The following is a 22,508-nucleotide window of genomic DNA, read 5'->3' on the forward strand; positions in this document are numbered from 1 at the left end:
ACATTTTAATATTTTCTTTCACCAATGTTTTTGTTTTGTACAGAGGCGTCAATTGGGTATGGCAAGCTATGGCAGCTGCCATACCTTGGCTACAGGGGGAAATAATAAAATGTACTTTTCATCGTGCCTGTTGCTAAGGTATGGCAACCATAGAGTTATAGGGATGGCAACATGACTGGTGTCTTGCACGCGCGCCCAGTCATGTTGCCATGCCTTAGCTTTTTCTGAACTGACGCCACTGGTTTTGTAGTCAGGCCATCGTTGTGACCTCATTAAAAGTGGACGGCGGGTCGCCTGGCTGTATGACGCGCAGAACGTGCTGCTCCTGTTCAGCCATAATGATAATAAACCCACAGCACAAAGCTACAGGCACACACACAAACACAACACAACAACACACTGCTTACTGGAATAACTAGACATTAAACACTCTTCAGGGCCGAGGCTGCAGGGCCCACACTGGGACAGAAGCTCCGCGGAAGCACGGTGGTCCCTGGCGGGGACCACTAGTTCGAAGAGCCGAGGAGGAGGGAGAAGAAGCTGAGTGGAACGAAGGTAAAGTTAGCATGATGCTAACAGCTAGCCTTTTACCATACCACTACTAGCCATCGGTGCTACGGATATAGCCTTACGTTAAGACGTTCCTACCGAGACCTCCGCGTCGTGACGGTACCGACACAATGCGGAGGTCTCGGTAGGAACGTCTTAACGTAAGGCTACTACGGATACAGGAGGAGAGAGGAGAGCTGGGCACTGAGACACACATCTGGGCACCTCCACCATGCTGCAGACACTGGCTGTTATGGACATAATGGTTTAAAACATAATATTAATAATCTTTGAAAAATATGAAGTTATTAATGTAAAGCACTGTTTCCCAAACGGTGGTTCAGGGCCCATTTGTGGGTCGTGGACACATTTTTGAGGGTCCCTTCATTTTTTTTGTTTCCTACATTTAGTTTTTAATTGTCATTTAAAAACATTTTCAAAAAACATTAGCCAAAACGATTAAAATATATAGGCCTATATATTATTTCCAGTTGTCTCACCACTATAAATATGCCATAAATATAAATAAAATAAAAATCGAATAAATTATAAAACAAATGTTTAAGAATTAGTGAGCTTATAGATCTGCTGTTTTCACTAGTTTGGTAGTTTGATATTGTATCCTTCGAATTCATGTTTATGCCCCAAAATACTGGATATATTCAGGTTTTGCATCAATTTGTAGCAATTTTAGGAATATTTGACCTTAGTTGTCGAATGGATTAAGCATGTTCTAATCGTGTATACTTAACTTCACTCAACAACATTTTCAAAATGTTATTCTTTCCACATTCTGGTCATTTTGGGGATAAATAGCCAATTTATCACCATCGGTGCCCACTCTCTTCCTCGGTGCCCACCTAGGCTAGTGCTTGTGCTAGCGGCTGTAAGCTAACGTCAACTTGTATTGTACCATGATGTTTGACACTGAAGCATGCTGCGATTTAGACCAAAATGAGTTTATTCACACAGCCAGCCTGTACGGAATGTGTGCGTTCACCGTTCACAGCCTTTTACAAGGTGCGTTGTGGAAACGCGCAGGTTGTGTTGTGAAGCAGCTATAGTTTAGATGGCTCTTCCTTAGCTTTGAGCACCAGAGTCCAGACTGACAGACATTGCAACAGGCAGGCAGAAGCTCAGTGTACATACAGGTAGCATTGTTCAACATGTGGAAATTACAGTTCTGATCAGCCAGCCCTAGACTGCGCTATGTAGCATGCCCACGCGTTATTAGATTGGGCCTATATTTAAAGTGCAAAGGCATTGATGACCACAAACCAGAAATGTAGCATGTTCCTTTGACAGCTGCAGTTCCTGTAGTGAAGGCTGCAGGCAGTGCAGGCTGCACGCATCTGTTTGTAAATAAACATGCCTTATCAAGTCTTATCTGAGTGTTATCCCCCCCCCCCCCCCCCCCCCCACACACACTAGTTATTAATTATCTAGCATAAATTAGTTGTAAGTGTATAGAGGGTTATGCACATTTCTAAAGTGACAATTTAAGTACTTTTTTTAATACCTCTAAAATGACAAATTACACATTGGCCAAATTGACAAATATTAGAGGCAGAAACTTTGAAAATAACAGATCTACATGCTCACACTGCTATTTTCACAATAGAACTGTTATATCCAAAATGTAATGCCTCAACTCTTAGTGCTTGTCAGGGTGTGTGTGTGTGTGTGTGGGGGGGGGGGTTAAAATATGTTTATTGTGGCGGTCGCAGCCTGAAAAGGTTGAGAACCACTGTTTTACATGACAAGGATACAACTCGATTGCCCAGCAGAAACCAGAAGATAATCTATGGTTTCAGCAGTTCCCCCTAATAACATGCCCCCAAAAGCAAAGGTGACCCGGGCCTGGTCTGTAGCTGCACCTCAATGTTGGATTAATCTCACCACCCCACATTAAGGCAAGCACAAGCCCCACTATTTATAATTTAAAATCCAATATAAAAACCCATCTGTTATTTCCCCTCTGGCCTTTAACACAGTTTGAGGTCACGGTTTGTTGTTGATCTATCAAATAAATAGACTTGACTTGAGATGACAACTGGAGTGTTTGTTCAGTAACAAGGGTCTCCTGTCTATCCAGCTCTTTAACTCACTCACTACCATTGACGAGATTTGATAAAAACACACACAATGTACAGCTTACATTTAACACCTAAAAACTGCACTCAATGCTGTTTGTTCGTGCGATTGATTGCAGTGGGAGCAAAAGATGCAAATCTTTTTGTTGTTTGACAGGGGGCCTCTGTAGCGTTGCCCCAAGGGAGGGGAAGGGTGGTGTTTAGTGTCACCAATGACGGACAAAGCTCTCCTACTGTATGTTCAACAACAATTCAGACAACATGTTACGGCAGCAGTTCTCAAAGTGGGGCTGTCTCAGGGGCCCTTGAGAAAAGGATCTCAATTGAGACAAGCCATAGGCTTTCTTTCTTGGGCGTATCCTTTTAGTTGACCTTGTAGTGAACTGTACTGTCATGAAACTGTAACTTTTCCTATGCACTTTGCAATCAACCAATCAGTCCAGGGTCCTCAGTGAAATGAGGAACTGCAGAAAGGCTGCCTCGAAAATACATATTCTCTCAGCATTTTATGTCAAATAGTAATAATTGTTAGTTTTTGTTTTGTTTGTTCATTGGTTGTTCATTGTGTTTGATGTGAAGTGTCCTTGGATTCATGAAAGGCGCATATGAATTCAAGCTATTATTATAATTAGTATTAGTTTAACTGCTTAAACTATTTAATACTCAATTAAAATCTGAATCATATTGAAGAATTGTGAGGATTTAAAAAAAATAATACAATACAATTTTAATTTATAGGGGTAATTTCTAAGGGGTCCCTGGCACAATTTCTCAAATGGTGGTCCGCAGCCAAATGCATAATATATCAATTTGGAGGTCCTTGTCTTCTTGACATGAAAAGTTTTGAGAACCATTGGTGTGCAGCAGGGGGTCCTCAGAGTTACTACAGAGGGGCCACCAAATATTCTGTTATACTTTTTTTCCCCTCTCGTCGTGTCCTTGTAGATCAGCTAAGGGGTCCTCCTTGGCCTGGAAAACGTTGAAGACCCCTGGTGTAAAGCATAAAAGACGGCGATTAATGTAGTCTGTTCATGACATGTATTGGACTGGGAACAGTAGATGTTTTTGTTTGACAGGGCTCCCCTGTAGCGTTTTGCTGAGTGGTCCAGGCCAGGGGCCCCCAGCAAAACGAGGAACAGTTTAACCACCTCAGCTATATTTAACCCATTTAGGCCTGGGATTATTGAATGCTTTAACCAGTGAAAAATAGCAGATATACAAGCTCACAGCGCGGCACCGAGTGCCGCGCTTGTGCTGCAAGCTTGTAGATCTGCTCAAGATTTTCTTTTGCAAGTCTTTGAATATATCTATTTAAAAGCGAATATTTGTAACTCAAATATTTGCTTCTGGGGGTCCCTGGAACAACATATTTTAAGAGGAGAGTCTGTGGCCAAATACCTGTAATTGTGGGGGTCCTTCCTTGACATGAAAAAGTTTGAGAACCACTGATTTAGAAGAAGGATTTAGAAGTCGGGTCAAAGATCGGGTTAAAGATATTCAAAGACTTGCACACATTTTCAAGATTTTTCAAAAATAGCAGATCTACAAGCTTGCAGCGCGGCACTCAGTGCCGCGCTGTGAGCTTGTATATCTGCTGTTTTTCAATAGTTTCAATAGTTAAAGCATAAAATAATGGTTAAAGTGGTTCAAATCTAACGCGACTCGGGCACGTTCCAGGTATTTGAGAGTTAATACTTCAGCTATTACATGTGAATCATTTTGAAAAGATTTGTGAAATTTGGAATTAGTTTTAAACAAAATCATCTCTCAATAGAGGTACAAAAATAAATAAATAAAATGGGGGTCAGCGGCTAAATGCATATCAATGTTGAGCTTTGAGCTTTATTGCACTATAGATGTATTTCATTTAGGGCTGGGATGCGATAAAAGTTTTTAATCTAATTAATTACAGGCTCTGTGAATAATTAATCACAATTAATCACATTTTAATCGCACATCGATATTTGACCTGAGAAGCATTTTTTTTCTCAAGTAAAACACATTTTGTTGTACGAGTGAATCAACGAGTGAGTTTTTTTTTATCTAAATTTTGCATCCACTGTGCCAAGCAAAGCGCTCTGATCGGCTACTTCTCCCTTTGCTTTTGTTGTCTCTTCTTGGTTGGTGCATTGCTATGATCGGTATGCCCGAAACTGAAGGTTCTGTGGTGCAAAAACTAAGTGCGATTAAAATGCGTTAATATTTTTAATCGCATTAACTTTCTGTAATTAATTAATCGCAATTAATCAGTAAAAGTCCCAGCCTTAATTTCATTACATGGCTCCCCTGTTGAGTTGTCCTGAGGGGTGTTTGTTTGTTTGTTTGTTTGCTGTTTAGTGTCATCACTCATCAGTGATGGACAAAGCTCTCCTACTGACTGTGTTTTCATCTCTACTGTAAAGGTCATCCAATGACACGTTGGCAGCCTACTACTATCTGTTCTTTCATGCTGTGTTTTGATCGCTCCAGCAGCTCGACTTGGTTTTAATGTCAAATGTCCATAGCAGACATTCTGACACTCTTGATGTAAAATCTATCTTGCGTTCTGCGAGGGCAGAGATGCCCTCTCTGACATTAGAGAAGTTTGTCTTCACGCTGTGTAAGCTGGCTTGGTTTCAGACAGTCATATGTGTCAGTATGTTGCATTTCCACCCAATTATTATAAATATGATTATTTTCTTAGTGTTTATGATGTAGGCTACCTTTTTGATTAACTGAGAAAAAATATAGTATCAAACACTTTTATACCTGGCAGGTTGCACAATGGTGCCATGCAATAATGGTGAAAATGGCATCTACAAGCTTGCAAAGCTTCGCAATGGTGTTGTGAGCTTGTAGATTGGCTATTGTTTGCGGCTCACTTAATTGGTCTGATGGGTGGGCTGCGTACGTTTTCAGAGCATGTTTATTCTCTTTAACAGTTTTTTTGTTTTGTGAAACATACAAATCTGTAACTAACAAGACATGTGAAATTAAATAAAAAAAATATACATGTTGAAATGACAATAATTTATTTTTAATTAAAGAAGAGAAAAAGAAGGAAAGGGAGCATATTTATTCTAATGATAAATAGTGTTCCATCTTCGATCAATTGAACTAACATATTATACTTTAGTTCTTATTTATTGGTATCGCACTTTGTTAATATGAATGTTATATTAATATGAATGTTATATTGTTGTCTCATCAGGTAAGGCCATGGCGTCGGCATCTGCCAGCGTGGATTCCAAGGCAGAGCTGACCGCTCTTCTGGAGCAGTGGGAGAAGGAACAGCAGGGCAGCACCACGGAACTGCTCAGCATCCTCACCAAGTAAGATGGACTACAGCAGTGTTTCTCAAACCTCAAGGTCTCCCCTTAACTCTGACACTGTACAAATGTACAGTGTCAGAGTTACAGACTCGTACCGTAAAGCAGGGGTTTCCAAACTTTTTTGTCTCGGGAGTCAGGGCACTCCATAAATATCTTTTTAATCCGAGGCACCCCTACATTATAATTTTCACTCCCAGGCCAGCACCTTATATTTATAGCATATCGTTGTTGTCGGTTTGGACATTGTATGTCCAAAACCGTTTGTTTTGTATTTATCATCTATAAAATGCACTAAACTAGTGAAAACAACAGATCTACAAGCACACAACGCCGGCGTTGTGCTTGTAGATCGGCTGTTTTCACTACTTTTGTGGGACAGTCTTGTATGATGAACCAGGGCTTTGCTTTACCAAAAGACGTACATATTTGAAACTTGGAGATACGAGGTTTCTGCCCGACAGTGACGATATTTTAGTGATTATGTTGCGAGGAAAACGTTGATATAATGGCCATTTTGGTTAGAACTGACTGAAAATAACTTTGTACTTCAAGTTTAAAATGATACTAAATATTTTTTCAAGTGTCCAAATAAATTCCAAATATTATCAAATTATCTCGTGGCACCCCTGGACTGCCGTCGCGGCACCCCAGGGTGCGCCGTCACCCACTTTGAAAACCTCTGCCCTAAAGGAACCCACAGCGTCCCTGGAATCCACTTTGAGAACCACTGTACTATATAATGGTGTTTGTTTGTACATGGTTACATGGTTCTGAAAGTGGGGTCCAGGGAGGGACCCTCAGGGTTCCTTGTGGGGGTTCCAAATGGACCCTCACAGTCACAGGTCTGAACCTCTTGAGAATATAAATATATATGAACAGTATACTCTCAGGGTCATGAGGATCCTTGAAATTAAAAGAAAAGGTTTTGAGTTTTCTTATCAAATTATGTTATACTTTGACTCACTTCTCAGAAGTATATATGTATATGTATTGTTTCAAATTGTATTTAATATTAATATACAGTATTTTATAACTAAGATTGTCTGTAATGTCCAGAATCTCTGAGCTGGTTGAGAGGGAGACGGAGGAATACCACAAAGCAGATCCTGATCCCTTTGATGACCGACATCCTGGTACAAGAATTAACCATAATATTCATAATGAAGATATTCACTCAATGACTGCATTACCTTTGGATAGAATACGTATTCCATAATGCAGCTGACTCCTACATTTTCATTTATTTTCTTTCTTTAGGGAGGGCGGATCCAGAATGCGTGTTGGGACACCTGCTCAAGATCCTTTTCAAGAACGACGACTTCATGAACGCGGTGAGAGAAAGGAACGATGATCGGAAACGTTCTCTCCTTAAAAAGATTAGTGTTATTGTTGAATAGGCATGGGACGATCATCGTTTTTATCCTGGTAAAAAAAACGCTCACAATAATCTTATTGTGGTGATTTTAATATATCGTGAAATTGTCCTTCGTCATACACTGGGATCAATTCACTTTTCACTTTTTTAAACCATTTACAATTGGTAAAACACACCTGAAACATACTTGATACTTTTTTTTCACTCCAATAGCCAATCTACAAGTTTGTGAGCTTGTAGATCTGCTATTTTTTGGCAAATGTTCTGCCCCAGAATATGGATGCAGGGATTCGGGTGGTTGATAAAAGTGGCATTTTAAGAGTAGAGGCATATTTTGGTTATCGCGATAATATCGCAATTATTTTGGTCACAATAATCGTGACATGCCATTTTCCTGTCATCCAATACCTATTGTTGCACACATTGATTGGACTCGTCGTGACTGAAGAGATGACTTGTTGTTTCTCAGCTGGTGAACAGCTACGTGATGACCAGCAGAGAGCTGTCCCTCAACACGGCAGCCTGTCGCCTGCTGCAGAACATCATGCCTGGCCTGGAGACCGCTGTGGTGTTCCAGGAGAAGGTAAGAACATCATGCCTGGTCTGGAGACCGCTGTGGTGTTCCAGGAGAAGGTAAGAACATCATGCCTGGTCTGGAGACCGCTGTGGTGTTCCAGGAGAAGGTAGGAAGCTCCAACTGACCGCTGGATAACCAGGGGTCCATTTGTCCGGATTTAAAATGAAGCAAATACACAATACAGAACTAAAAGTTCCTATAATTGGCCGCTAGTTGCGCTGTTCTGGCACCAGAAGCAACATGTTCTCCATAAGATTCCATCCATTTCCCCAAAACCTTTACATTTTGATTGTCTTACCTTAACTCATTAAAAGCCAACCCCGCGATGTCGCGGGAAAAGTAATAGAGTATCTATAGTGCCATCCACGCGATGTCGCGGGAAAAGTAATATATTACTGTAACGGCGAGTAAAAATACCTAGTACAATGGCCGACGCTCCGGAGACGAAATCCGCGCTGATTTGTCATCATCACGGCTCCACGAGCACACAATAGTCATCCCATAACATTGAGGTGGACGGGCCGCCTCATCTTTAATGTCCATTATCTCAAAACTACACTTTAGAAGCGAAGATGGAGGCAGATGCTCGCTTATAAAACACATGTATAAACGCTACGAGCCGATCCAGCATGGCTCCACATAAACAATGATCGGTTCAGTCGAAGGATCCGATGACGCCAGACCGGAAGTACTTCCGGTGGCCTTCAAAATAAGACAAAATAAGAGAACGGCCGTGAATGGGGGGGGGTGGGAGGCACTCTGGATATTATAATCCGTTAATGTCTGAGGCTTTTAATGAGTTAATAAACATTGTCATGAATACTTTATGGTTCCTGTCGCTAGTTTAAAGCTTTGTTTCAATCACCATGATATGCGTTTTGTGAAAATATGGTCCAATTTATGTTATAATGCAGGATTATGCTGTATGAGGGGCTAGTCACCATTAGTCTGGGATCACTTCACTTTTCGGGCTTGTAACCGGTCTGGAGCGGAAACCACAAAACGTCATGTTGTAGTACTCAAATGGCTACAATTTGCCGGAAAGATCAAACCGGATTCAGTTTTAACACAAAATATTCCCCTGCACTCAAGGACATACTTTTAGGGCCTACCTAATAAACTCCTTGATGCGGAGTAGTTTTGCTTTTGAAAAAATCGTTTGGTATATGCATCTTTTAGTCCAACTGTTAGCGACTGGCAAGACTACACTAGGCTACTCAAGCATTTTAATAGGGATTGGGGAAACAAACGGGGGGAAACCAAATCAAAGCGAAGCCGCTTCTTCTAGTGGTTTCCGCTATTTAGGCGGAAACCAAACAGCCTGTTGTGAAAGAACACCAGGCTTTCCCTCAGAAAGCCTGGTAGGCGAGGTTAAGTCATCATAGGCTTGTGATGATTCTTCTTCGTGTGCTTCATTTTCGGAAAGCTCAAGACAATGTCCCATGTATCCCTGCGGTTGCACGTGACCGTTGGCAGCCAATAGCATTCCTTGGGTACATTAAAACAATGATGGCGGACACCCATACAAGGGCAAAAAAGCTTCATTTTCGCTCTGATAGAAAACAATGGGTGATGTGACGGTTCCCACCGTCCATATTTGTAACGGTCTATGATTAAAGACCTGGAATAGTTTTATACTTTAGCTATTGGAAAATAGCAGATATACAAGCAAATATTCGTGTCATGCTGCAAGCTTGTACATCTGTAATTTTGGAACATGTTTGAAAAATCTTGAAAGTGTTTGAATGTCGCATTTGTAGAATTGACCTCAGGCCTCAGGTCTTTCGGTTAATAGGGTTAATACTAGGGTTTAAGTGGTTAAATAGGCAGGGGTGGCAGAGGTCAAGGTTGGACCCCCAGCTACCATTAGCCTCATGTTGAAGTGTCTCTGGTAATAATGTGTCCCTGACAGTGAAGCCATTGTAAGCGTTGCTCTGTTGTCCCCATCCTCACCAGGAGGGCATCGTAGAGAGGCTGTTCAAGTGGGCTCAGGAGGCAGAGCAGCCTCTCAGGATCTACGCCACCGGGCTGCTGGCCGGAGCCATGGAGAACCAGGACATCGCTGCCAACTACAGGGAGGAGAACTCCATCCTGGTCAGTAGATGGCGCTGTCGTCTCGACTAGGGGACCAGGCCGATTTAATTGAACTGCTTGATTCAATTGATTATGAAAAGAATATATGGAAATGGCCGATTTACATGCTCACATGTTGTTGTTTTTAGTTTTTGTTTATTTAAACTGATCCCCATTAGCTGACACCTTAACGTCAGCTAGTCTTCCTGGGGTCCACAACATTAAAATACATTAACGAAAATATATAAAATATCACATGTAGATTGGTATATGGACTATTTTTGGTATTGTAGGGCAATTGTATGACAAAAGTATAAAATAGGCCCTGAGTGGTTAATCAGTTGACTTGTAGTTGTAGTGTTCTTCTGCATGAGTTTTTTTTTTATCTTATTAGACATTCACAACAATAAAAAGTAATACAAATAATTGTTGACATGGATATCCAATATATAAATATTGCATCTAGCACACAAAAGCCCTGAAGTGTTTTACCCCTATTTTAACCCATGAAAACCGGGAAAGCCATCTGGGTCATTTTAGATTTTAGCTATATTTTAACCATTATTTTATACTTTGGCAATCTAAAAAACTGATATTCAAGCTAATACCGCGTCGCTTCGTGCCACACTATGAGCTTGCAGAGCTACTATTTTAGAAAAAAACGTGAAAACCTCAATATTCTGCGATGGATGTCTGTGGCCAAACATATTGGGAGTCCTTGACATGAAAATGTTTGAGCACCACTCATATAGCACTGATATAGTTTTCAGAAAATTGTTAGAAACAGGCCTCAGTTAATGGTTTTCATATTTCTCCTGGCCAGGTTCCCCTGATGCTGCAGCGGCTCCGCGAGCTCCAAGACAAGGACTTGGAGAGCAGGAGCATGGAGTTCAAGAGGCCGTCGCCCCGGAAAGGCCTGCTGGGGCTGTGCGAGCCCCTACTGCCCCTGGACGAGGAGGCGGTGGACGGGGGCTTCGACGACGGCCCGTTCGCGATGTCCACCACGGGGACAAACGGCGGGCCCGGAGCCGAGGACAACGCCCCGGAAGAGGACGACGGAGAAGCATGTCCCTTCTCCTCCTCCTCCGCTGTCGGCGGCGAGCCCGATAGCGAGCGCTCTTCTTTCCGCCTGAGCTCCCCCTTCAAGAACGGCGGCGGAGTCCGGCCCAGCTCGACGGTCAGGACGTCCATGATGAAGCCCATGTCGGCCTCGGGTACGCTGCCGACGCATCGTAGACCTGTCACAGTTATTACATAATCACCTGATCGCAATTATTTTAGATAATCGCAATTATTTTGCCTAACCGTCTTATTAGTTTTCCATGTTGAAACAATTATTGTTGACATGAATCAAATATATAAATATTGCATCAAGCAATCACGTATTCATTTTCCATACAAAGCAGAAATAGCAGCTCTACAAGCTTACAACACACCACAAAGCTTGTAGATCAGCTATTTCCGCTGTTTTAAAATTTCACGAAATTATTAAATGTGTCCGTACTTTCTTTGTAAGTTATTTGTCATATCTGCCCTTTGCAACTTTGATTACGAAGCCTAAAAACCAAACAGGAATTACATTTTTATTCATACAGTATGTTCCAATGCTCATGCCTCAGGTCTTGATCACAATTATTTGTGTGACAATGAAATCATCAACTTTAAAATGTTGTCATGGTGAACAGCCCTGCTGACGCAGCACCACCAGGACGTGGCCGACGGGAAGGCGGAGCTCGGCGGCGGCCTGGGCAGCAGCTACCTGAAGAGGAAGGCGGAGCGCGAGACGGGCAAGAAGGCCAAGCAGAAGCTGAACTTCTCTCTGCCGGAGCCCGAGAGGAACTTCAGCGAGCTGTCCAACAGCAGCTGGTCCGAGATGAGCCCCTGGGTGATCGGCAACAACTATCACCTTTACCCGCTCACCCCCGAGATCGAACAGAGGCTCATCCTGCAGTACCTCACGCCTCTGGGGGAGTACCAGGAGGTGAGCGGCGTTTGGTTTTTCCACAGCAAAGCTTGATTTGGTTGTATGGTTGATTTTGTTGAGAAAACTGTATTTTGGTGGGCCTTGATGGTGTCGTAATGCCAGATTTTACGCTTGTTTGAATGCTGAAAATAGCCTTACTGTAACAAGCTTAGAACGTGTCGCTTTGTGAGCCTGTAGATCTGCTATTTTCAGAGCAGAGCACAACACCCTAGCGTGACCAAATATAAAATTACTTGTCTTTTATTTCTTCTACTGGATCTCTTCTCCAATAGTCTCTACTCTAGTTTTTATTTGTTGACAAAATTGTCAGCTGGCTTGGTACACAAGTTTTAAAAACGAAAATACCACAACATTTAGTTTTTAAATGACTGATTTTAATATCTATGTTATATTAGCAATACAACCATACTGTTTTGCCAATTACATTGGGGGTCCAATTGCAATACCCAGCACGGCTCACCATTGGGCCCCGAGCTACACTGCAGCAGCTGGGGCTTCTCAGCATAGCATTCTCAAATCATCCAGCAGATGTCAGTCTAAGTCCATAAACATATCAAGATGGGCTCTCTACTTCGGCCTACGGCTGTCAGCAGGGAGTGTTGGGTGGGAGGAGTAGGACGACAGAGACTCTACTTGGGGGCTTCAGTAGAGCAGCAGTGACAACACAACAGGAAAGTGTTGTGGGGAGTAAATAATGATGCATGTTGTGTTGTTGTGTTGCAGCTGCTGGCGGTGTTCATGCAGATGGGAGCCAGGGAGCTGCTCATGCATTACATGGACCTGAAGCAGACCAACGACGTGCAGCTGACCTTCGAGGCCCTCAAGGTACGCCCACTGTCCTGATGCAACCGTTCTCATCCAGCTACTCATTTATAAAGAACTAGACTGTCCTGATGCTTGGAGGCTGCAACCGTTCAAACTAGTCATTTATAAAGAACTAGACTGTCCTGATGCTTTGAGGGATGCAACTGTTATCATCCAACTAATCATTTATAAAGAACTAGACTGTCCTGATGCTTTGAGGGATGCAACTGTTATCATCCAACTAATCATTTATAAAGGATAATTGATTTGGAGAAGAAATTGTTTTGTCTTGTTTTGTTTTGCTTTTTCGTTTTTTGGCTGGCTGGCATGTCGATACAGGTGAACATTCATTTGAGCTTGTAGATTGGCTATTTTCACCATTATCGCATGACACCGTAGTATGACAAAGTTGCTAATTAGACTAATCCATTATTTACGAAGATCTATTAGAATATCTATCATAGTGATTCATTGATACATGTAGTAACCCTTGCCGAGCTCATCTCCTTTTTTCTGAAGCGTGCAGCAGCTTGGTATACAAGAACACCAACCAGTATGTTGCAGAGACATACTACCCCACAATATACCCCTTGATGCTGAGTGCCAAGCGGGGAGGCACTCTGTCCCATTATAATCTTTTTGTCTTACCCATCCAGGTATCAAACCTCAACCTCCCCGATGTGTATAACAATGCTTCTCAATTATTTAATAATTGCTAAGAAAATAATCAACAGTTGTAGCCCTAGTCTAGCCTTTGAATCGCATCCCCTGCCCCAAATATGATTTTTAAACAATATCAAGGTCAAACCTTTTCCTCTGGTTTATCTCTGTACTTCTCCTCCTGTGTCTCCTGTGTCTCTCTCTCTGTCTTGTCTCTGTGTTCTTGCAGTACCTGGCGTCTCTGCTGCTGCACAAGAAGTTTGCTGCGGAGTTTGTGGCTCACGGAGGCGTCCAGAAGCTGCTGGAGATCCCCAGGCCGTCCATGGCTGCCACCGGGGTGTCGCTGTGCCTCTACTACCTGGCCTACAACCAGGACGCCATGGAGAGGGTAAGTCCCTGTGCCTCTACTACCTGGCCTACAACCAGGACGCCATGGAGAGGGTAAGTCCCTGTGCCTCTACTACCTGGCCTACAACCAGGACGCCATGGAGAGGGTAAAGGCTTCACCTCTTAGGTTCAATGTGTCACAGCCTTTATCACTGAAAATTGAGTTGTTTATAATATTTGAGAGGATAGGGAAGGTCGATGGCTGATCAAAAACAAATTATCTTTTTTTATGTAACAGTAATAATGTGAAACAGTAACCCACATAACACTTATAACTAAAAACAACAAGCAGGAGTGCCCTAGCTGCTAGTTTTCTTCCACAGAATTAACACATCTACAAGTTATGAACCCGTTTTTAGATACCAGTGCACTTGCTCATGGACGTAGAAAGATGTGATTGATACTGAGACGAATTCGCTTTTGTTGAGGTGCAAATTCAGTACCACTTAAAGTAAAGTTACTTGATGAAAACGGAGCATTTGGTACACTCTTATTTCACTTAAATGACCCCCCCCCCCTCCTCCCCAGAATAGTGATGCTGGCGGTTCAATCGGTTATTGAAGTTCTAAGCATCTTTTGATCATCGAGATGATATCATTTATCGCAATAATTCTTTACCACAATAATCGTGAGTGACACACAATTATCCCCCCCCCATCCCCACAGGTGTGCATGCTGCCTCACTCCATCCTGTCAGACGTGGTGGGCTACACGCTGTGGCTGCTGGAGTGCTCCCACGCCTCGGGCTGCTGCCACGCCACCATGTTCTTCTCCATCTCCTTCTCCTTCCGCGCCGTGCTGGAGCTCTTCGACCGCCAGGACGGCCTCCGCCGCCTCGTCAACCTGGTGAGACCGCGGAGCCGCGGTCCTATTGGCTCTATGCACTGCATCCATATTGTATAGAACAGGGGTCTTCAACAGGGCGTCCAGGACCCCTTGGGTGGTCCTCAGAGTTACTACAGGGGGTCCTCTAAATCACTAAGAGTGATAGAATTTTTTTTCTCCTCCTTTTTTATATTAACCATTTGAACCCTAGTGTCCATATTCAGAGAACTTTAGCCAAAAATAGCAGTAGATCGTCCATTTTCGGCAAAGAGCTTTGGTGTAGCTGGGGAAAAAGCAGACCAAGTACATAATGAAAGGTCAAGTTTTATAAGTATTGATGTTTCAGGTGGTTAAATATCTGATAACAATTGACATGAATCCAAAATGATTGTGCTGTCAAACAATGAAACTGTGGGGGTCCCTGCTTCATCTCTCTCTCAACTAAGGGGTCCTTGGTCTGAAAACGTTGAAGACCCCTGGTATAGAAACTAAATTCACAGGTGTTACCAATGGTTCTAATGAAGGCCCTGTTCCGTTTTGTGTAGCACAGTGGTTCTCAAACGAATGGGGTACGGTTGTACGGTTTCCTAATTTCTAAACTACGGTTTATGCCCCCCAAATAAAACCCGGTACACGGTTTTACCGTCTTATACATTTTAACATGATTTTTTAACGTCTGATATGACAGCTGCTGTATTGATGCGATCAGAGACTGCTATTACAGTCTTTCACCACCAGATGGCTCCTTCGGTTCCCCAATTTACACTCAACTTAAAACAAAACAATGTTAACATTTCCAGACAGCCAGCATTTGACAAAATTACCATTTAGACAGGCTGCTATTGCTAAAGGGTAAAATGACAGCTCTTTCGTTTCAGTGTGTTGTGTGTGTTCAAAGAAGCGACCATGCAACGCATTGTGCGCTTGTAGATCCGCTGTTTTTCGCTACAAGCGAAGCCTCGCCGCTGTATTTGGTTACAGTTGTCGCAATTCTTTTAGAGACCTGCCTTGCTGCCATCATCTCTCTGCTTCTCCTTCAGGTGTGATTTCTGCTGCTTCCGTAAACACGTTCACATGTGTATGCACAGTCAGATGCGTGCAGTGGCGCACTTGTCACGTGACATGTGGTTTTGCCGGTTTGGCTTACGAGATGGTCAACATTTTATAACACCATAATATAAACCGAAACACCTTACAACCCTAGACCAGGGTGAATTCACACTGCTGTCTCGGGTGCGCACTCAAGACCACTTGGCAGATGTTGTGATGGTGTGAAGGATGCGTTCCACCGAAACGCATCACAGCATGGTACCCGCCTCCGGAGGTAGTCTGGAGTCTGTTTGATGTGTCCTCGTGAACAGTATTTGTTAACTCATTGACTGCCAAGGCCCGAGTTTCCCGAGTTATTACAGTAGTCCCAGGCTGCCACAGCCCGAGTTTCCCGAGTTGGAAGCCATTTTGAAAAAGAAAAAAAAAACTTTTTCTTTTTTTTTTTCAAAAACTTTTTTTATAAAAAAAATTCTAAAAATGCCTCAAATGTATTAGGCATGATCGCAATTGCGAAATTGCATGTTTAGCCCCATAACAAACACATCTTTCAAAATGTCAAAAATGGCTGTTTTGTCTGACTTTGAAGGCTTGTATCTCATGAATGCCTGAACGGATTTCCAAGCGGATTTTTTTGTTTGAAAGCTGTTAAAAGGTACTACACATATGGTGCATATATGGTGCATGGGCGTGCACGATCCGTGCACTAAAAATTGATCCGTGCACTAGAAATTTAAGAACGTGGCATCCTGGTACTTGGCGGCCATCTTGAAAAGGGCATTCAATGAGTTAAGACCTATAGTTAATACCTCACCGTCTAAGTGTTAAATTCACTGTAGGTAGGCTATATTTATCTAGTGCTACTTTTGTAGTCTTAACTTACCTTGTGATAAAATATGAAGTCGTTTTAAGGTGTGTGACTGAGTGTTACCCACTGTGTTCCAGATCAGCACGTTGGAGATCCTGAACCCAGAGGACCAGGGAACGCTGCTGAGCGACGATGAGATCTTCTCCAGCCGGCAGACGGCCAAGCACACCTGCATGGCTCTGAGGAGATACTTTGAGGCCCACCTGGCCATCAAGGTGGAGCAGGTGAAGCAGTCACTGCAGCGCACCGAGGGAGGAGCACCCATCCACTCCCAGCCCTACTACAAGGTAAGGAACACCCATAGAGTAATACTCCCAGCCCTACTACAAGGTATGAAACACCCATAGAGTAATACTCCCAACCCTACTACAAGGTATGAAACACCCATAGAGTAATACTACCAACCCTACTACAAGGTAAATAACACCCATAGAGTAATACTCCCAACCCTACTACAAGGTATGAAACACCCATAGAGTAATACTCCCAACCCTACTACAAGGTATGAAACACCCATAGAGTAATACTACCAACCCTACTACAAGGTATGAAACATAGAGTAATACTCCCAACCCTACTACAAGGTAAGAAACACCCATAGAGTAAGACATCAGTAGATTTCTTTAAGCGCATCACTTACAGTAGTTCAACTAATCAATTGAGTCGATTATGGGAAAAGAATATCGCTAATGGATAATTGAAAAGAAAAAAATATATATACAGTACTGGCAGAGTCTCCCAGCAGGAGATTCAAAGACCCGTCATCAAATTATTGTCTCAGGAATGTGACGAAAACAAAAAATAAATCTCCATGAATTCAAGGCTTCATGGGGTGTGTAATTAATTATAATTCATAATGCTTCCCGAAGTCTTGCAAAACGAGATTTCTCCCATGATGTCCCCTTGAGCCATCGTTGTCTCATTTGGGACACAAACACTGTGTAGATTTATTAAAAAAAACATGCAAATAAGCAATTTTCGTAAAAGCTCGCAATGGGAGCTGCAGTGGACAGTCATGCGTTCAGCTGGCGGCTGAACCACATCTAGCCAAGCTTTGTAACTTGACTTTCTTGTGTGGATGCGACAAGAAGAGAACGGGAACAAAACCCCACCTCGAACCGTTGATATTGCTGACGTGTCATGCTTGTTTTGCCCTGCAGGCGGTGAACTACAGCCACGAGCAGGTGGTGGAGATGATGGAGTTCCTCATAGAGTACGGTCCTCTGCTGCTGTACTGGGAGCCTGCAGAGGTCTTCTACCGGCTGTCCTGTGTGCAGCTGCTGCTGCAGCTCATCTCCATCGCCTGTGACTGGAGGACCTACTATGGCAGGTATGGACTCCTGTTGGCCTTTTTTACTTTCCTTATCCGTTAATATGTTGACTGTTACTTGAACACGCGTCAAAATCAACTTCTCATTTCATACTACCTTTTGGTGAAGTTGCAAATTGCTGTCGGGTTCAAACCTCATGTGTCCAAAACTAAAACTGTTACATTTCCGAATTCACCTTCATCTTGCAGATCCACAACATCTGCAAGCTCTAGATCTGCTATTTTTGCAAATTTTGTGTGTGACACTTTAGTATGATGACATATATATGAAAAAATATTAAAAGTTAAAATGTAGAGATAAGAGGTTTCTTTGCGACAGCAGCGATATGTTTTCTTTTCTTTTTTCACTTAACACAATTTCTGAAAGTGACTATTCCATTAAATTGTTTCACCTACAACCCACTTTCCCCATCATCCAAGACCTTTCACATTAAAGTTCCCAAAGTGGAGATAATTGACTGAGTGAATGGTATGATCCTCATGCTCTAGGAGTGACACGGTGCGTTACGCCCTGGACATCCTGAGCATCCTGACGGTGGTTCCTAAGACCCAGCTGCTGTTGGCTGAGGCTGTAGCCGTGCTGGATGAGGGAGGATCCTCCATCTCTACTGTCGGTATGTCCAACATTCTGCAAAAACGCCTTATATTTAAAATAAAAGATGAGTGTTAATGTTTTCGTTTACTGCTTTCTGTCGTTTTAGCCATTTTAGCGATTTTGATTTCAGTAAGCTGGCCTACCTGCACAGCCTTTGTGATCTACTGATAGATCACCATCTACCTTTTGGGCACCCCTGCTGTAGTCGCTGGATTTTATTCCCTTTTTCCTCCTCTCCTCTCAGGGATGAGCATAGTGCTGGTGGTGGCGGAGGGCGAGGTGTTCGTCAACGACGCAGAGATCCAGAAGTCGGCGCTGCAGGTGGTCATCAACTGCGTGTGCGCTCCCGACAAGCGCATCTGCAGCATCGGCAAGTTCATCGCGGGCTCGGCGCGCCGGCGCCTGCCCCAGCAGAGCAAGTCCAGTGAGAGCGTGCTCACTAAGATGTGGAACGTGGTGCAGTCCAACAATGGCATCAAGGTACCATCCATTCTTTCATCCATTCATCCCTCCCCTCCCTGAATTATAGTAAAAAAGAATAATGTGGGAAAAGAAGTTTCCTCTTCTCGTTGTATTTATTCACTTCACATTCACGTTGCATGCGCTCTGAGTCTGTCTGTCTGTCTGTGTGTGTGTGAGAGAGAGAACAACACGCTAATTGGCTGATACCGGGCCACGGGGTATTATGGGTTGTCATCTCTATGACTGACGCGCTGATAGGCTGTGGTAACCACAGACATAGAAAGGTAGACGCCTCTTCCGGCTGGGGGGTGCTGCTCCAAGACTCCTGGCAAAAAAAATTTAAATAATTACGGAATTCTTCCCTGTGCGCAGGGCTCCAGGGTGCGACCTATTAGGTCGCATATGCGATCTAATTTCATAAAGTGCGAGTTAAAATTTAACCAGGTCGCGCTGGTGCGACCTGAAAAAAAGGGGGGAAAAAAAGAAAAAAGAAATCCTCAATCGAGGATCGCCTGACGCCTCTCTCTCTCGCTCCATCTCTCTCTCTCCCTGGCTGCCTGCCTGCAGAGCCTATGCTCTGCCCCTCCCCTTCTCTCTCTTTCACTCACATACACACACAGTACTACACAGTACACACACACACTCTAGCGTCGGTCCGGTGGTGGGTCACACACACACACAGACAGACAGACAGACACTCACACTCTCTCTCTCTCTCTCTCTCTCTCTCTCTCTCTCTCTCTCTCTCTCTCTCTCTCTCTCTCTGACTCTCTCTCTCTCTCTCTCTCTCTCTCTCTCTCTCTTGCTCACATTGGATAGATATCACATATATACTAACCTTTCTTTGTATAACCGTGCTTTTTTCTGTTGTCATCTCGAACTGGATAATCTATAATCCACAGGTTGTTTGTTTGCTATTAGATTAGCTATTGATTAGCAGCAATCGCTCGTGGATGTTTCCACCGTTACGTTAAAACAGATGTGGCTCGTTAAGTTCCTCAGTGTCCAAAATGCGCTTCTCACTTCATAGCCAATTAGCTCAAATGAACGGCAGCTGTAAACTGTTCTGTCTTTAGTGTCTCGTGTGTTCTGTGTTAAAGAGTGTGTGTGTGTGTGTGTGTGTGTGTGTGTCCAAGTGAACGTTTTCTGTTGATATCAAGCAGCTTACTTCCCAGTATCTCACTCTAAAACCATAAGGACAATTTCATTTTTCCATCCTGCATGAAAGCAGGCCTATTGCATTTAGTCTACGTTGTGCAAGTTGAAAGTCATAGTTCTATATTGCCTTTGTTAGCCGAGATATTCGTAAATCTTTCTTGAATTAATGTCTTTAGTTTGCAAATATTAACTTGAAGCAAAAATACATAAAAACTAGGCTACAGCTTTTTTTTTTACTTATCATGAGACATATTGTTATCGGGTATTCAACAACATTATATCGAATATCAAAGGCTTTCCTAATATCACACAGCCTTAGTGCTGACCTATTTTTACTGCTGCTCATGCAGAGAAACCTAAAGTTCAGATTAAAATATTTAGCAAATATCAAGTTTGGGTCATTGTCAATCTTTACATCAAGGCAAATTGAAATGGCTTATGGTATGGAAATGAACACAACTGTCATCAGTATAATAAGGCTATGTATTAATACCACGCTAATACGCTATACAAAGAAAAATATGGTGCTACCTAATTTCTGATGGTGCTACCTAATTAAAACGTAGGTGGCACCAGTGCTACCTGTGAAAAAGTTAGTCTGGAGCCCTGCCTGTGCGTCACAGAAGCGGAAATTCGGTTGGCCAATCAGAGGCAGATGGGGCGGGTTTTCTCATACGCAACGCTGAGCCGCGCAACATCAGGAACTGGATGAAAACAAAACTGGAGCTGTCACCAAACACTCAGAGATTTGTGAAATAAGTTCCCAGAGAGAAACATGGTCGTTTCATGTACAGCTCCGGGTTGTACAAACAGATGCACTTTGGAAAATAGAACGCTGGGAATCACTTTCCACAGGTAAGTAACATGATTCATTAATCTGTCTAATGAATGTAGACGGGAATGTGACCAAATCCTGGATCCAACTCCATGTCTGGTATTGACACTTGCTTTGGCCGTGTAAACTTGCCAATAAAGCTCCTTTGAATTGAATGGGAAAAGTCCCGGAAAAGACGCTCTGTGATTGGCCAGCAGTTTTTTTGAGTGACAGTCTGTCTTCCACACTCCGCCATTTCTGCCAGGACTCCTTGACCAGGCGCGCCAATGAACTGCAGCGGCGGGGGAGGTATCTAGCTTTTTATATCTGTGGTGGTAACAGTCTATCAGCGTGTCTATCAGCCTATCAGCCTGGGTCACTAGAGTTCATTCCACAGACCACGGAAGCTTTCGGAGCAGGCAACAGTAGCTAGCTGGCAAAAGGCAAAGTGCAGCGCTTTGTGTTGACAATGCACATGTTAAAGGGAACCACAGCAGGGACTAGAAGCAAACCAAACTCAGTTCGCTTCAGAAGTGGTCCGAGTGGTGTGTTCATATAATGTGTGAAAATGTCCCCCGAAACGGCCTGAGTTTGTTTTGAGGGCTGAAACGGGATATATACGTGAAAAAACAACCTACGTTACTGTCCTCAACTGGTCATTTGCACCCTGGCACACACTCAAACACAGTCCTGTGTGATTTACTGGAAACCTGTGTTTGTACTCTGTTCATCATTACCCAAAGACAACATAAATACACACATAAATACACGCCACCACTGAACCATCTGAATCATTGACAGACAGAGAGGAGAGACAAGCACGTTGTTGCTGGATACATCAAAACGGACCGTTTTGAACAGGTCATTTGACTCTTGTCATTCGCCATTGAATTTTATCGTTACTCTTCAAAGATGGGAAATCTTGTGATCATGCAGTGCCCTGCATCTGATATGCCGCAGCTGTCTTCTCTGGCGCTGGACATCTGTCCCGTTCCCAGCTACCACGCGCCAAACTCTCTCATCAACGACATGCTGGTGTCGCCCAACTCCTCGCTCCACCTCAGCGACCGCTACAGGGACGTGCAGAACTCGCTGAGCCCGTCCGAGCTGTCCCACTTCACCCGACGCCTGAGGACCACGTTCGGCCGTGGGGGCAAGGTCACCACGGGCGGCGTGGGGGTGGTGGCCCTGGCGCTGGCCGTGCTGTTTGACACCCTGGCCAAAGAGGTGAAGGGACAGTGGGTGCCAGAGTCGGGACCCATCCCGGGTCTGTTTTTGCAAGAGCCTGGATGCACCCAACTCCCCCAGGTCCTGGTAGTGAGCGAGTACCTGAGGCTTGTCCCGCATATCGCCAATAACCCAGCCAGGATGAGAGAGGAGACAGAGAAGTGCCTCCACGAGCTAGAGAGAATTAAACAAACCTACAAACGGATCCTTGAGCGTGAAGGTTTCAGCCTTGTCGGTGTTTTTAACTCCTTTTCAGCGTGGAAATGTGTAATTGGTCTCCAGCAGCACCACATGCGTCTCTCAAACTCTACCAGTTCGTTTGATTTGTCGTGGCTGAATCCCATGGGTAGTGGTCCTGACCCAGACCCA

The 22,508-nt window shown here is 43.5% G+C and overlaps 1 protein-coding gene across 1 annotated transcript in view; it reads left to right on the forward strand.

The window, feature by feature from the left end:
- Positions 1 to 364: 364 nt before the first annotated feature.
- The window catches only part of dcaf1 (ddb1 and cul4 associated factor 1), a 44,022-nt gene continuing 21,878 nt past the window's right edge, over positions 365 to 22,508 (forward strand). Inside the window, exons 1-15 of the mRNA XM_080732504.1 lie at positions 365 to 555; positions 5,833 to 5,953; positions 7,010 to 7,086; positions 7,211 to 7,284; positions 7,798 to 7,911; positions 9,862 to 9,999; positions 10,802 to 11,192; positions 11,664 to 11,959; positions 12,686 to 12,787; positions 13,656 to 13,814; positions 14,480 to 14,659; positions 16,631 to 16,840; positions 17,714 to 17,883; positions 18,373 to 18,497; positions 18,723 to 18,958. Coding sequence (XP_080588630.1) covers positions 5,841 to 5,953; positions 7,010 to 7,086; positions 7,211 to 7,284; positions 7,798 to 7,911; positions 9,862 to 9,999; positions 10,802 to 11,192; positions 11,664 to 11,959; positions 12,686 to 12,787; positions 13,656 to 13,814; positions 14,480 to 14,659; positions 16,631 to 16,840; positions 17,714 to 17,883; positions 18,373 to 18,497; positions 18,723 to 18,958 — 2,385 coding nt within the window. The 5' untranslated portion in view covers positions 365 to 555; positions 5,833 to 5,840. The remainder of the gene's footprint in view (positions 556 to 5,832; positions 5,954 to 7,009; positions 7,087 to 7,210; positions 7,285 to 7,797; positions 7,912 to 9,861; positions 10,000 to 10,801; positions 11,193 to 11,663; positions 11,960 to 12,685; positions 12,788 to 13,655; positions 13,815 to 14,479; positions 14,660 to 16,630; positions 16,841 to 17,713; positions 17,884 to 18,372; positions 18,498 to 18,722; positions 18,959 to 22,508) is intronic.

This window comes from Nannobrachium achirus, assembly GCF_963921795.1.
Source record: "Nannobrachium achirus genome assembly, chromosome: 9".
NCBI classification, from domain to species: domain Eukaryota; kingdom Metazoa; phylum Chordata; class Actinopteri; order Myctophiformes; family Myctophidae; genus Nannobrachium; species Nannobrachium achirus.